At 50.7% G+C, this 14,123-nt stretch overlaps 6 protein-coding genes across 6 annotated transcripts; 3 read left to right on the top strand and 3 right to left on the bottom strand.

Annotated features, from left to right (window-relative positions):
* Positions 1 to 47: 47 nt before the first annotated feature.
* CC1G_07287 (triosephosphate isomerase) lies at positions 48 to 1,424 on the top strand. The gene is made up of 7 exons (XM_001835093.2): positions 48 to 80; positions 138 to 252; positions 351 to 474; positions 566 to 609; positions 673 to 871; positions 954 to 1,141; positions 1,213 to 1,424. The coding sequence occupies exons 2-7, from the start codon at positions 141 to 143 to the stop codon at positions 1,299 to 1,301; spliced, it is 756 nt and encodes a 251-aa protein (XP_001835145.1). The 5' UTR covers positions 48 to 80; positions 138 to 140; the 3' UTR covers positions 1,302 to 1,424.
* A 286-nt stretch (positions 1,425 to 1,710) lies between these two features.
* On the top strand, positions 1,711 to 3,657 carry CC1G_07286 (hypothetical protein; the record flags this gene model as incomplete). The annotated part of the gene is made up of 2 exons (XM_001835092.2): positions 1,711 to 3,358; positions 3,443 to 3,657. 2 exons carry the CDS (start codon positions 1,711 to 1,713, stop codon positions 3,655 to 3,657), a joined length of 1,863 nt encoding a protein of 620 aa, XP_001835144.2.
* Positions 3,658 to 5,517: 1,860 nt separating this feature from the next.
* CC1G_07284 (other/AgaK1 protein kinase) lies at positions 5,518 to 7,220 on the top strand (the record flags this gene model as incomplete). The annotated part of the gene is made up of 8 exons (XM_001835090.1): positions 5,518 to 5,919; positions 5,986 to 6,038; positions 6,092 to 6,241; positions 6,296 to 6,374; positions 6,431 to 6,745; positions 6,808 to 6,979; positions 7,042 to 7,081; positions 7,157 to 7,220. The coding sequence occupies 8 exons, from the start codon at positions 5,518 to 5,520 to the stop codon at positions 7,218 to 7,220; spliced, it is 1,275 nt and encodes a 424-aa protein (XP_001835142.1).
* Positions 7,221 to 9,512: 2,292 nt separating this feature from the next.
* CC1G_15448 (hypothetical protein) lies at positions 9,513 to 10,145 on the bottom strand (the record flags this gene model as incomplete). Its single annotated transcript, XM_002910125.1, has 3 exons — positions 9,513 to 9,678; positions 9,720 to 9,858; positions 10,091 to 10,145. 3 exons carry the CDS (start codon positions 10,143 to 10,145, stop codon positions 9,513 to 9,515), a joined length of 360 nt encoding a protein of 119 aa, XP_002910171.1.
* A 480-nt stretch (positions 10,146 to 10,625) lies between these two features.
* On the bottom strand, positions 10,626 to 11,108 carry CC1G_07283 (hypothetical protein; the record flags this gene model as incomplete). Its single annotated transcript, XM_001835089.2, has 2 exons — positions 10,626 to 10,731; positions 10,822 to 11,108. The coding sequence occupies 2 exons, from the start codon at positions 11,106 to 11,108 to the stop codon at positions 10,626 to 10,628; spliced, it is 393 nt and encodes a 130-aa protein (XP_001835141.2).
* Positions 11,109 to 12,303: 1,195 nt separating this feature from the next.
* CC1G_07282 (hypothetical protein) lies at positions 12,304 to 13,059 on the bottom strand. The gene is made up of 4 exons (XM_001835088.2): positions 12,989 to 13,059; positions 12,862 to 12,935; positions 12,686 to 12,805; positions 12,304 to 12,635 (listed from the first exon to the last, which is right to left on the bottom strand). The coding sequence occupies exons 1-4, from the start codon at positions 12,989 to 12,991 to the stop codon at positions 12,539 to 12,541; spliced, it is 294 nt and encodes a 97-aa protein (XP_001835140.1). The 5' UTR covers positions 12,992 to 13,059; the 3' UTR covers positions 12,304 to 12,538.
* Positions 13,060 to 14,123: the final 1,064 nt, after the last annotated feature.

Below are 14,123 nucleotides of genomic sequence, written 5' to 3'. Positions count from 1 at the left end.
CTAGGGGTATCCGATGCGTCATCGCGCCCGACGATATCCGATCTACCCTTGAACCTCTACATCCACCACCAATCTCTACGGTAAGCGATCTACTCTTGTCGTCCAAAATCCCTAGCTAACGTTTCCGGAGTCAAAAGACCATGACTCGCTCTTTCTTCGTCGGCGGCAACTGGAAGCTCAACCCTACCAGCCTTTCGGCTGCCAAAGCCCTCGTCGAGGCTTTGAACAAGGCTGATTTGGATCCTTCCACCGGTAAGTAAACGGATCGTCGCTTTGGCTCGGTCTTTATCGTCAGATTTGATTGGTGTCGGGGTGTTGATTGATATATGTGTGTGGATGTGGATGTGTAGAGGTCGTCGTTGCGCCCCCTGCTTTGTACTTGCTCCCTATCCAGGAGATCGCCGGCAAGGCTGTCAAGGTTGCTGCTCAAAACGCGTACTTCAAGGAGTCTGGTGCTTTCACTGGAGAAATCAGGTCAGTGCGAACACCAACCAACCAAACCAATTATCCAAACCGTGCGATGAGGGGTTTTTCGATTCTGACTGTACTTGTGTTTATCTTATAGCCCTAAGCAGATCTCTGATGCTGGTATTCCCTACGTCATCCTCGGTACGCTTTAGTGGTTCTACTATGCCTAAGGGCAGATAGATAATCGCTGATCGTCGATTCTAGGTCACTCTGAACGCCGCACCCTCTTCCACGAGACCTCGGAAGTCGTCGCTTTGAAGACCCGCGCTGCGTTGGACAACGGGTTGAAGGTCATCCTCTGTATCGGCGAGACCCTCAAGGAGCGCGAGGAGGGCCGTACCGCCGCCGTCTGCGAAGAGCAACTCAGCGCTGTCGTCAAGCAGTTGAAGGAGGAGGACTGGAGGTGCGTTTTACTTACTATTCTTTTCCTCCTTTTGGAGAGAATCCGGGAACATCCTATCTAATCTAAAAAAAACAATCACTAGCAATATCGTCATCGCCTACGAACCCGTTTGGGCAATTGGAACCGGCAAGGTGGCCACGACCTCCCAAGCGCAGGAGACGCACGTTGATGTCCGCAAGTACCTCGCCACCGCTGTCTCCCCGAAGGTCGCGTCCGAGACGCGCGTCATCTACGGTGGAAGCGTCAACGCTGCTAACAGCAAGGATCTGGGTACGTATTTTCCCGTGTTCTGTATCTTGCCATCTCATCGCTCATTGCTTGCTTTGGTTCCCCTCCTTCAGCCTCCCAGCAGGACATTGACGGTTTCCTCGTTGGCGGTGCATCCCTCAAACCCGAGTTTGTCGATATCATCAATGCTAGGAAGGCATAAGAACCTTCTTTTTTGGAGGTTTGGAAGGAAGTAAAACAGTCAATGCCCGCCCCCCGCGGCTTCTGTGTATGTATGTACATTATTCAATATTCAAGTCAGTATAGAAGATTTCTCTCGATGGCATTACTAGTGACGTTGGAAAACACATACACGCGTTCCCTATGGGTTCGAAACCCAGGCCTGTTCGTCGAGTTTCGTCTCTGGGACAGGAGCGGCCAATCGAGCGATAATCAATATCATATCAGATCAAGGTTTTCTTACGTCACCTCAACCCAATAAGTAAAGGCCAATCAATCGATCAAAATATTTCCCAATTCCGAGCCCCTTTTTTGCCATTTTTTCTTCCGCTACTCCACAAAAACTCTGCAGGGTTCTCCAGAAATATCCTACACCGAGCTCAACCCCTGCGATGGGTTACGTCCCTACTGCCTCAACGCCAGTTCAAGTTGCTACTCCCTCGACGACAGTTCCCAACTCCTCAATCTCAAGCTCAAATTCAGCAGCACCACACACGCTACACCTCAATGGCGACGAGTCGGACAGCGCACTCCACGTTATCAGCGACACGCCCTACGGTGGACGAGGCGCTTTCGCCACCACCAATATCCCCAAGGGTACGCTGGTGCTGACGAGCTCGGCGCCATACGCCAGCGTCGTCCTTCGCAAGTTTCGGAAGGAGGTGTGTAGTTGGTGTTTTGGGTATTCGTTTGAGAAGGGGAAGAGGAAGTGGGATGTTAGGTTGGGAGGTGAACGGGATGGTGATGGTCGTGGCACCAATAACTCGAATGGAAAGAACAACACGACGACGATGGCGACGACGATTTTCTTTTGTAGCGTCGAGTGCCGCGAGCGGTGGGTTGGGGATTATCGAGGGCCGATGATGACGACGACAGTAACGACGCCGGGGGAGTCGGGTGAGGGTGATGGTGTTGACTTGTGGTTCCAGCTTTACTCGTTATTGGAGAGGACGTTTGTTCAGGAGACTGCTACCGCATTATCCAAGTCCAGATCCAAGTCGAATTCGAAAGCCAAAGCCAAATCAACTGCTAATCGCAATAACAGTCACACAAACTCGACTTTGAGCACGACTTCCGAGACGTTGATTCACCGTCTCGAATCGCTCACGGCTGACCAAGTCTCGAACGACGTCGTTAATAGTCTCTGGAGTCTTGCTGATGTGGTGTTTGCTGATGAGAAGGGTGTTCTTGCTGTTCTTAGGCAGTGGGCGTTGGGAGGAGGGCAGTATTCGTCTTCGTCCCCCTCTGATACGTCCTCCTCGTCCTCATCCCACGGCTCAGAGGGTGGTGGTGGTGATGGAGGTAATGCTGGTGGTAATGCTGGTGGCCACGATGGCGTCTTCCTAACAGAATTCGAACTCGACTGTGCGCGATTCGTTCTAGACGGGTTGTTCAGACGTGCTTTGCAGGAGTATCGACAATCTTCGGTCTCGTCATCGTCTTCTACTACGACTACTACTCAACCGGACAAGAATGGGAGCAACGCGGACCCCGATGTCATTAACGACGGCAAGACGAGGAAAACGGGTCTAGGGTTATGGACGGATCTCCTAAAGCTGCAGGACAACGAGGTGAACAATGTCCGTTGTAGACCTTCCATCCTCGCTTCGTTCATTCGGGTGTTTGGGTTCCTCAAACATGTCGTGTTTATGACCTTTAAGAATTCACGACAACGACAACGATCTTCACGACAAGGACAACGATCTCCGGCCGCTTCGAAGACGAATGGGAAATGTGTGGATATTAATGGTGTGGGGGCCAAGGTGGATGGAGTCGTGGAAGCGGGCGAGAATAATACCTCAAATGGTTCGGCCGTAGTCAACGACGACTCGGAAAAACCGTCGTCCGAGTTCTCAGTCTCATCGCCCATCCTCGACATCCTGCGGAAGTACCTCTGGCAATCGGGTGCGGTACGCGCGATCACTGCGAGGGACCATAGTAATGTGTTTGGGATATGGGAGCAGGCGGAGGAGGAGGAGGATGCGGATTGTGAGATGTTGGGTTGGGGGATGTATATTTCGGGGGCTTACTTTAATCATGGTGTGTGCTATGTCTTCCCCCCCCCCCCCCCTTCCTCCCTCCCCTCACTCACTTAAATACCTACTTACCCCCACTCTCCCACAGACTGCTCACCCAACCTCAAAAAACGGCGCTCCGGCCGCTCGATGCAGTTCTTCACGATCAGGGACGTCCAAGCTGGTGAGGAGCTGTGCACGAATTATATTGATATTGGGGAGGAGTGTAGTGTTGAGATGAGGAATGAGGAGTTGGAGAGGGAGTGGTTTTTTAGGTGTGCGTGTGGGCGGTGTGTGAGGGAGAGGGGGTTACGGGAGGGGTAGAGGAAGGCGGGGAATGGAGAGGGAGGAAGGGAACAAAAACTGAATTCTAGACTGGAGTCCTATGATCGTCACCGTCCTCCGACTTGGTTTTCTTGCTCGATTTTGGTTTTTTCTCGTTCGCTGACTGTCTCTTTTTCACTCGTTGACTGTTTGCTTGTTCGCTTGGCTTTTATCCTTTCTCGCTCTTTCTTTCTCTTTTGGGCTGTTTCTGGGTTCAGTGGGTGTTCATGATACATCGTCGTATAGTTTGGGTTCATAGTCTATCGTCGTATAGTTTGGGTGTTCATGGTTTACCGGTTATATCAGCGTACGCATGGGCAACGGGGCTTGTTGGGAACGTTCTTTTCCTTCGTTTGGTGGAAATGGCATTTGGTTTTGTCAGCATGGAACGCATAGACTACCGTTTGTATTTTCTATCGTATTCCTCACTTTGGGCGATGACTCTTTTTCTTGGGTGGGGGGTTTCTTTGTTCACCTGTATGTTCTGGTCTTCTTTGGGGTTTTCGGCGGTTAAAATAATAACACGTCCCATGGGCGTTTCACGGAGCTATTTTCTCTAGAATTTAGGACTATCGTTTGTCTCTTCTCGGGCGCTGGGCCCTTGCGATGGAGTTATCGATTTCATGCCCTCGGGCGCTAAAGCAGAACATGGCACAAAAGTCTGGAGAAGGCCGTACTTTCGAGTATGGCCCACAGAAGTATGTCGAACGTGAGGAGGAAGAGGTCTTATCGCCCGGTGCCCAGCGCACGCTGGCGTCAATTTCGGCCGTTGCCATCGGGCGCTTAAGCGTATTGCAGTCAACCGTCTCGCCCTCTGCTCAAAGAACGAATGCTTCTTCCACTATTTTGCGTTTGTTTAACATCCGTCTTTCCTCCGGCTTGCGGAAGTTGGATAAAACTACAACAGGTGAGAATTACAACGGACAGTATTGCGTGAGCATCGTCCAGTCTGACTACGGGAGACTAGTAGGAAGTCCTATGGAGGAAGGTTGGCCACTAGCGTCCTGAAGGGACATCAGATAGACGACAACACGAATTTAAATACGCCAGCGAATAGCACATCGGGCAGCAGACTCAGGGGATGGATCCGGAAAGTCGGATTGAAGCCTTGTCACTGGGAAAGTTGTGTCAGGACATACCGAAACGGGTACAGGGGATGTCAGACTGCGCGTATAAGCGGATTAGGCATCGGAACCAGATGGGCCCGAGGGCGGGGGCACGAGGGAGAGGACGTCTTCGGAGACTCCTGTGGCTTTGCCCCCAACGCAAAGACTGTCGGAGACCATCATCAACAGGTAGACCCTTTCCATGCGTTCCTGTCAAGTCGGGAATTAGCGTTGAGATGACCGTATTTGGGAAATTTGAAGGTTGTTACTGACGGGAGACCAGTCAGATTTAATAACCTCTCCTGTCGCTCCTGCTACTACTAGTAGCTTCATTTCCGCAGTGATAATGTCCTCGAGAACGAAGACTGTCGCTCCGTCAGCGAACTGTCGCAAAGAGATGGTAAAGCGGAAAGATAGAGACTCGGATATCTGGAAACCTTACTTGAGCGTCTTGGGGCTCGATTGGCGAGTCCATCACAAATCTTTCTGGTGTTGCCAAGCTTTGCAGAGACTCGGAGAGGGGAAAATGCTGGACGACACTTACAAGGGAGGGGGGTTTAAATCATAGAAACGGCGTGGCTGGAGCATGTCTATCAATCTCTGAAGCTCGTTTCAGCGGGTTTAATGTCCTACACGCGGAAGAAGCACATACAGTGGACTATAAAATGCATAAGCGCCGGAGTGGCAAAAGCGGAAATTGATGGCATCATGCCAGCGTGCACCAGGCAATAAAGAGGCAAACATCAAGTCAACAATGTCTCTTCGAAACGTCTTCCTCCTCATGATCGCCATGCATTCGTGGGCCATACGCTGTCTCACAAGCAGCAGGCTGGTGCTGTTACCCTCAATATGGAGAACTATCTACTGGAGTTTTCATAGCTGGTGGCATCGCTATTGGGTTCCCACAGACTGGAAATCATGGACATCCAAGGGACAACTCAAAGGCCTACAGGAAGAGCTTGCGGCCACAGCAAAGCGATGGTCTGACTTGGCGCCATTTTTTGCCAGTCACAATTATTACCTTTACGAACGCACGATCGGGCATCGCACCTATCCCTCCTCCACTGGGCCCACGCGCTTTCAGGGTGTTGCTGAACCTCCTTTCGCTCGTCCGAAATTCAAAAACGATGAAGACTTGGAGTTCACCGACATCCAGGTGCGTTTCGGAGAAGCATCCAGGACATAAGTATATCAATCCAGCTTCCTTGATGTGTTCTTCCAGGGTTGTAGGGTGTGGGCAGCGCGTGATGGCGCAGGCCGGGAGGTCGTCATCAAGTGTGTAGTTGCCTCGAGCCAACGAGTCCGATCTATACCTGACCTACAGCCAGGCTCGTTGCAGCCCAATGGGAGGAGTCCGACGAGCTCAAGATCTATCGTCGCATTAACACTGCTGAAGCGAGAGCAGACCCCCGCAACCGTACACTGCCAGTTCTGGACTACATCCACTACAACGGCCTGGTATTTGTTGTTACTCCACGGTAAGTCTACCAGTTCGTCTACTCTTCGCTCGAAATTCCTGACGTTCCTTTAAGGTGGGGTCCAATTATGGTCGGAGCACCGCCTTTCACCAAGGTTGAACAGGTGCTCTCAATGGTGGAACAGTATTTCGAGGTAACCTCCTCTTTGCACACGCCCCTTTGGAAACGTGCTCACGCACTCTTGATCAGGGTCTGGCATTTCTCCACGAGCATAGAATCGCACATCGCGACATCACGAGCGGGAATATGGTGATGAACGTCCTCTACTACCTCTATCGCAACCGTGACACCTTCGAGGACCCTACAGAATCATCCACCGTCCGGTATGCATTCATTGACTTCGAGGCTTCTGCAATACTTCCCCTCGAAACCGACATCGAGAAAGTGGAAATGACACGGGACATGAGGACCGGAGCCAGAAATGCCCGCCTGAAGAGAGGCGAATCTAATCCATTCAAAGATGACGTCGCTATCCTTGGAAATATTTTGCAGCGCTGGAATCGTGTAAGTACCCTCCACCCCGGGACCACTCGCTCAAAGTCATGACTAGACTCAACGGGTTCCAGGTTATCGAAGATGTCGTTCCCGAGATAGGGCCATTCTTTGACAATCTTGTGAAGGACGGCTGCACCAATCCGCCAACCGCCGCCGTGGCCTTGAAGAATCTGCAGGACATCAAATCAAGGTTAAACCATGACCAACTGAACAAGCCTCCGTCCGGTCGAATATGGGACAAAGGTATGCATTGAGCTTCCACCCGTCGTTAGACTGTCTGTTGATTTCTCATATCTTTCATCCAGGCAAGGTTGAGCCGTACCCGTACGAGCGGTACCAGGTCTAGTACGTACCCGTAATGGCAACTGAGGTACATGCATTCAATGTACTGCAATCTTGTACTGAGACGATCCCTGCCAGTGAGATGCTGTGGCTCGGAGGTCACACTGGGAGCAAACGAAAGCCAGTCCTCATTCAACCTTAGAAGTTCGTTTGGTCTATCACCGTGGTAGGTGGCGGGGAAGGATACTACCCTCTACCCTTCCCTCTCCCCTCCAAGTTGGCGCCCTTACAAACGTTTGTCATACCCCACCCCGTCTCCCTGATGCATGGAGTTATTTACGAGCGGAGACGTCGAGGTGAGGATTTGTGTATGTTATACCAATGTTGGGCAGGGATGCATGCCAGAGGGTGTGATTTCGAAATAGAGTCGGTTTGATCCAACTCGAAAGTGCATTCTGTCCAAACTTGACGTAGAAGAAGGTAGTTAGAACCTCTGGACTGTCAATGGTCACTGGATTCCAGGACACGAACGTAGGGGAAGTCTAATTTTTCATAGATTAGGAGATTGGGTTGGTTTCGATTCGATTCATGCGAAATCATCGTCCTATACGTATACGCACCCCGCATTCATGGGTGATACGGGGTGATACGGACGAGGGTTGACGTTGTCGACTTCGTCCGCCGTTGAAAGCAAGAACGTGACGAGAACAATATGTTCGAAAATGCCGTCATCCTCCCTTCCACTAATTCAATACGAACAACGTCTTATGAAGTTCTAGGTAGGTTCAACGAGCATGTGGAATTCTCCGGGCCTTCAGATAAGTACAGATGTACAGGCACCCTGGAATGTGGAAATGAAATCGATATCATGCAAAACGAGAGGACGGAGATTGGGGTACTGGTACTGGGAATTCGTACCGGTGGGCCATGGTATGTCTTGAATTCGTGACGTTACTGGCAGAAGATAATATGACTTCCACTTCCATGTTTGCTTTGAAGAGAACATTATCGTGTCCAGCAACCTGTGTTGCATCAGCCCTCGGAGAACCAAGCTCGGAGGATGGTAAACAGCCAAGGAGCGATGTGCGGTGTTCTGAAGTCTGAACGCCGCTATCTCATATCTGGGTCGCTATCGCGTACATCTCTCTCCAACGACCCCACACCTCAGTCCCATTGGCGGATGATGTACCCCAAGTCCCAACCCAAGAAATCGAAATTGGAAATTCAATTCAATTCAATTCAAAATAAAAAACGAGGAGTCCACACGCATGCCCTTGCGAGCCTGGTGTTTTTCGTCTCGTCTTAGAACTCGACTCCAGTGCTTCAAGTTATCGTCACCTCACCCAACCTCTCTCGAGTCTCGTCACCCAGTCGAGGACACGACGGTAATGTGACTTGTAACCCGAGTAAACGACAGAATCCTAAACTGGAAGATTTCAGACACCAAGTAAGAAGACAGCTGCAGCATGCACCTAGTCGACTTTGGGTTTCTGAATCATGCAGTGTTATCCACAGTACGGGGTTGGGAACAGCCGCCATGGTGCACCGAGATACGCTTCATTCCATGGGACACCCCCCACCATTCAAATTCACTTCGAAACTTGAGAAGATGACCGAAAGAGTTTAGCGCGCGGTGGCTGCCAGTGCCAGTGCGGTGGTGGTGGCTTTTCATTTAACGAGGACTCTTGACCCAGTTGGGATGAAAGTTCTCTTGTCCTTGTGAGTGTACTTATGTGGTTATTATTCTCTTGTCCTTGTGAATGTATTCTCTTGTCCTGTGAATGTCACTCGAAACATGAAACCTTGAAAGGCGTGCAGTGCGGTGCGGGTGGTTACAGTCGGAATTCGGGGTTCGGGAACCAGCGGTACATGCATACACGGGGGCCTCCACAATTTCATATCGCACTTGAGACTTAGACTCGACACGAGGCCCGCGGTGCTATAATGGGAATTCCAAACTGGTCCTTTTCGTCGTTGGAGGACTCAGCTGAATAGGAATTGCTCCTCCGGGCGGACCTGGGCACCGTAGACAACGCTCCCACCCCGCCGCGTCCCAAGGGGCGCGGCAACATACATTGGGACTCGGGAGAACAGGACCCACCAACTCACAGACAGAATCGGACCATCCCGCCACGGACGAGACATTCGGAGGACAGGACCCCCCTCAACTCATACGGGGACCAAACTCTTGACGGAGAACACACACAAATGACTGCACTGGTTGCGGTTTCTGGGCTTTCTGAATCGGGTAAAGCACTGTTCGCAGTGCACTCGCTGGCGCCCGTTTAGCGGCGAGGCTCGCGCTCGTACTACTACGGGCCCATAACCAGAGTTGCTGGCCCTAGCGCTATAGGAGTGGATGGTACGATGAGGTGACATCGCAAGAGGTAAAAGGTTCTGTGCCATCACATCCACCCCATCCACCAACAGCCACCAAGACATTGCTGACATCATCCCGAGAAATCGGACATTTCCAAAAAGAGCCTTTTGACCTTCACCCCTTTAACCCTGTAGCACTACGTGCCCAGGAATAATAGGTAGGAATCAAGTGTGTTGTTGTAACCTCTTGGAGAACTTTTGTCCTCGGAATTTTGGTGGAAGATGAACACTGGCTCATGAACCGAACAGGCATCTCCTCTCCACAGCATTTCCACCAAGTGCTGTGAAGAAGGAAGGATGGAAAAGGTCAATAAGCGCTCACCGTGGCAGAAAAGGATAGATGGAAGTCCATCTCGACTCGGCGCGACGAGTCAGACAGATAGGGTTGATAACCTTGCCCTCGGTAAGTGTCGTGGACGGTGGATGTGATAGGGACGCTGTCATGGAATAGAACAAGATAGCTGTCCAGCAGTCAACAAACAGTCTATCGCATATCCATCCAGGACAAATGACTACACTCGTCACCAACACTGGGCATAATCACCCAAACCAAAACCCTGCTCGACACCTAATTACCGCCTATGCTCGTTCCCATTCCCACCCAAAGCGAAAACGTGGTAAACGCGTGTTCAGCTCAGATAACCGATACCAGTGACGCCGATAGTAACAGTATAGAGTACGTACCCTACTTACACACCTTTCCACCGTCATCAGTGGTCGTTGAGTAATGCCTTGAGCGCTTGAGCATCTTTAGGCAAAGATGGCGTGTTGTATGGTGGGTTTGGAGGAAGAGAAGTACACTTCGAAGCTTCGGGGACAGAAAACAACTCGTGTATAGCTCCTGATATGGTGCGCTTCCCCGGACAAGAAGGGGAAGCCGTGTTGTATTCCGACGTCGCGAGGTACAGGTGGGCAGGGTGTGAGATTAGGTGGGAGCCTATGGAAGGTAGAACTCATTAATACAAGCGTAATTTTCAGAGCATACGCAAAAAACTCACCGCTACCAAGGAACGAAAGAGTCCCTTTTGGAATTGGGAACTTTTGGGGGGACGATATGGCGCCTCTTCACCCAAGATGTGACGTCCAGGGTGCAGAATAGCGTAAGATACCCGGGTGGCTGGTTTGCCTGATACACCGGACTCTACGACCGCCAATGCGCGAGCGGTGCACCTACACGATCACAGGCGTATGTTCTTGGGCATCCTTTCCCAGGACCCCCGAAAACCAACTATGAGGTCTCTGCTGGAAACAAAATCTGTACCGGGACGCTGGTCGGGCGAAAACCGCCGTTCTGTATCCGGGTTTGCCAGAAAGCTTCTACCAAAATCCGAGATCTGTACCCGGGTTAATGGGAAGATACCTCAAAATATCGGAATAAATAATGAAAAAATCGAATATATTCTAATTAGCGCGAAATCGCCTACTCTACGTCGCTTTCTTCGTCGTCGTCGCTGTTCTTCGCGGCAATCTTCTTTACAACAGTCGAAATCACATCCTTGCTCGCTTTAATCTTCTGAAAGATGTCGAAATCAGCGGGGAGGACTTGAAGATCGCCATTTGGCATCGTCCGAGGGGTTGAAAGAAGGGAGATTAAGAAACGGAAATGCGGTATCAAGGCGAACTTGTTGACATCGAGGGCTGCGAGTGGTTTCTTCGTGTCCCATTGGTGCTCGAAGAGTTGAACAGCAATGTTGGAAGCTGAAGTGATCATGGTAATCGACTACATCCATGCGATTCTCATTCCCTCGCTCTTGCGCGCTTGTCAACGCGCTCATTGTCGTGCACATGTGCAGCAATTAGAAGCAGCAGGATATGGGAAGAGGATTCCGGAATCTGGGATAGGTGACGTGTTGACGAGTGACCTCAGGTGACCTCCTGATTTCACGATTATACCTTAAGTAACTGTTTTTTCCTTAGAAAATCAGATTTATTCTTTTTATTCTTTGACTTGGGACATACTTATCAGATCCAATAAAATAAAATATGTCGAAGATGGGGTTACCCCCGTGTGGTCTGCACCCGGACTGGCGGAAGATACCTTTGGCTTGGCATCTGCGTACCCGGACCAATGGCCAGATACCTACTTGATGAGACCCCCCGTTCTGTACCGGGGACGGTAAGATAGATACCTGCCCAAAACCCCCCTTCTGTACCCGGGTTCCGCAGAGACCTCATAGTTGGTTTTCGGGGGTCCTCCTTTCCCTCTACCGATCCCTTGATGAGCGTGTACGACAGCGAGATCGTCATCATTCGCATCAACGACCTTCATGTTTTCCTCGAGTTCCACTAGCACTAGTAGAAGTTCGAATAGTTCGCCGGCACCCTGGGTGTTGTCGCAAGTACCACACGCACATTCCGACCTCGCATCGCAAGTTCCCAAGGCGAAGCCACCAAATGCCCGAGTCCAATCCAAGCTCGACGTTTCCGGGTAGACCTTTCTAAAAACAAAGTTGGTTCCTTCTCTTTCGAGGCTAGTTGAGTTGACAATTCTGGTATCCCTGTCGCAAAGGAAAAGCTTCGCCCTGATCTACGGAATTTGTGTGTCAAGCTTTGCCCAGACCCTGCGGTGGCACGGCAATTCCTGATCGAGCAGCGGCTTTCGGATTCGGAAAGACAACGTGTGGTGTGCGTGGTGTTCAATGAATGGAAAGAACGATTTTAGAGTTGGAAGGAGAGCGCGTGTTTGGGTAGTCGCCCGCCTTGATGTGAAGGAAAGATGGAGAGCGCTGGAAAGCACAAGTGAACTGGCTTGGTTTACACCTTTGCGAGGTCCACGAGGACCGGGTACGTCGAGACTTGGTAGTACAACCTCGTCACACGACTACATAATAGGCGCCGGAACCCTATTGGTTGTTCAGAGATTCACAGGACGAGCGAGCGTGGCCAATAGCGTTAAATCCCTGATATTGAAGAAAGGCAGCATATGAATAATAATATAAGGAGCCCTCACGACAATACTTTTGGTACAACATGGGATGGCAGGTTCGCGTCTGCCCTCAAGCCTCTACACCCTGCAAGGTGTCGCGTGTACAGTCACCACCATGGACTATCAGTATTCCCCCGGGTAGCGGCCGTCATAGTACATGTGGGTGAAGTGGTATAATCGTAAAAGAGAAGGTCGAAAGTGCGTGGCCGGGCCAATTACTTGGAGAAGGCGCGGATGACCTTGGCGGAGATGTGGAGGAAGAAGATGGAGCCAATGAAGGATAGCGACAGGACGAGGACGATGAAGGGGTCACTGCATATCTTGTTAGATTGGTTTGTAGAAGAAATAGAAGAGATACGCACATTCGAAGACCTGGTGAATCGTCCGTGTAGAGTTTCAACATCGTATTCGATGAACCGCCAGCTCCTGCGGCCCGTGTCGAGTTTGGCCTTGCTGCCTGAGAGGCGCCTGCGGCACGCCGCCTACAAAACAAGTTTCAGATACCTCTCTACATTTGTCGAAACCCAAACTTGCTCACCGAATCTGCGCTGCAGGGGGTTTCGCAACCGAAGAAGTGCGACTGCCAGTTGGTCGGGGAGAATCAGAGTCGGACTATGCGCAAACCGTCAGTTTCACGAAACCATTAGCTTTATGTATGTACTCACCATCTTCAATTCAAGAATTAAAATAAAAGGAAAGAAAGGCAGTCGGCGGGTTAGGAAAGGCGAAAGTGTGCTGGCGCAGCGTTTTGGTTTCTGGCAACACTTGCATTCGCTGTGCGACGTAGCAAGTAATGACCGTGGGAATTTGGACAGCGTGATCGACACGTCGTCCTCCACGCGACCCCAAACCGCGACAAATCAAACTTGTTCCCAAGCTTCTTCCTCGTTCTTCCTGTCCTTGAGAAAACGGCTAAAATTCCCAGAACGACGTAGATCTCTCTGGGCTGTGGTAGATGCGCAAATAACTAGGCCTCTCTGGAAATGTTTTGAGATTTTCTGGACTTCCTCTTGGGATTATCGCGTCGGGTCGGTAACTAATTCCACTGCAAAGCCGGCGCTATCTCCTTTGGCCTCAGATCTGTGCTGCTATCGTCTCTGTATCTCGGGCTGCTCTTGTTCTACTTGGTCAATGCTAGAGAGCGCGTCGCTGCAGAATTTCCGGATTAGACACCCCTTCGCGATCGAATAGCCTGCTTCGAGGAAACTCTTATCCTTGTCTGTTCCCGTTCTTTCTTATCTCCCCGTACCTGGGTACTGGCGCGCCAATCTGTCTGACATATCTGAGCCCACTGTCAGCAAAAAGCCACAGGGGCTTCATTTCCTGGGTTGTGGTTCAAACCTTCATCATGGACCACCGAAAGCGAATGTATTTCTCCCTCTTTCTGGGGCGAACGTTCTTCACGTCAAGACCTCGTTCATTTCCTTTCACCCCTAGAGACCTGCTCTGACGCATTTTAGTGGTTCAATGACATGAATTTTATGTAACTTGTCTTTGAATGACTCGCTGTCTGTCGAAAGCAGCCATTGTCTGGAGAATACACCCCAATCTCGCAGCCATTAAGTGAATATTGACATCTAAGTCAAGTTCGAACCAGGCTCTGTGATAGGTTGGCCTTTGTTCTCGCCCACGCGCGCTCTAGAAGCCGTCTTTCGTCGTGCAGAGCACAATCGATAACGATTGTGGAGGCGATAAGCAACCGGAAGACGGATAGAAATTTCATCCACCGTTATAACCGAGGCGAACATTTGCCAATCCCATCTTCCTTCTCCAAGTATACACCGCCGAAAGGTTTGAATC

Source organism: Coprinopsis cinerea, assembly GCF_000182895.1.
Source record: "Coprinopsis cinerea okayama7#130 chromosome 12 map unlocalized cont3.12, whole genome shotgun sequence".
Taxonomy (NCBI): Eukaryota; Fungi; Basidiomycota; class Agaricomycetes; order Agaricales; family Psathyrellaceae; genus Coprinopsis; species Coprinopsis cinerea.
The sequence above is the reverse complement of the archived record's forward strand: the minus strand, read 5'-3'. Positions and strand labels throughout refer to the sequence as shown.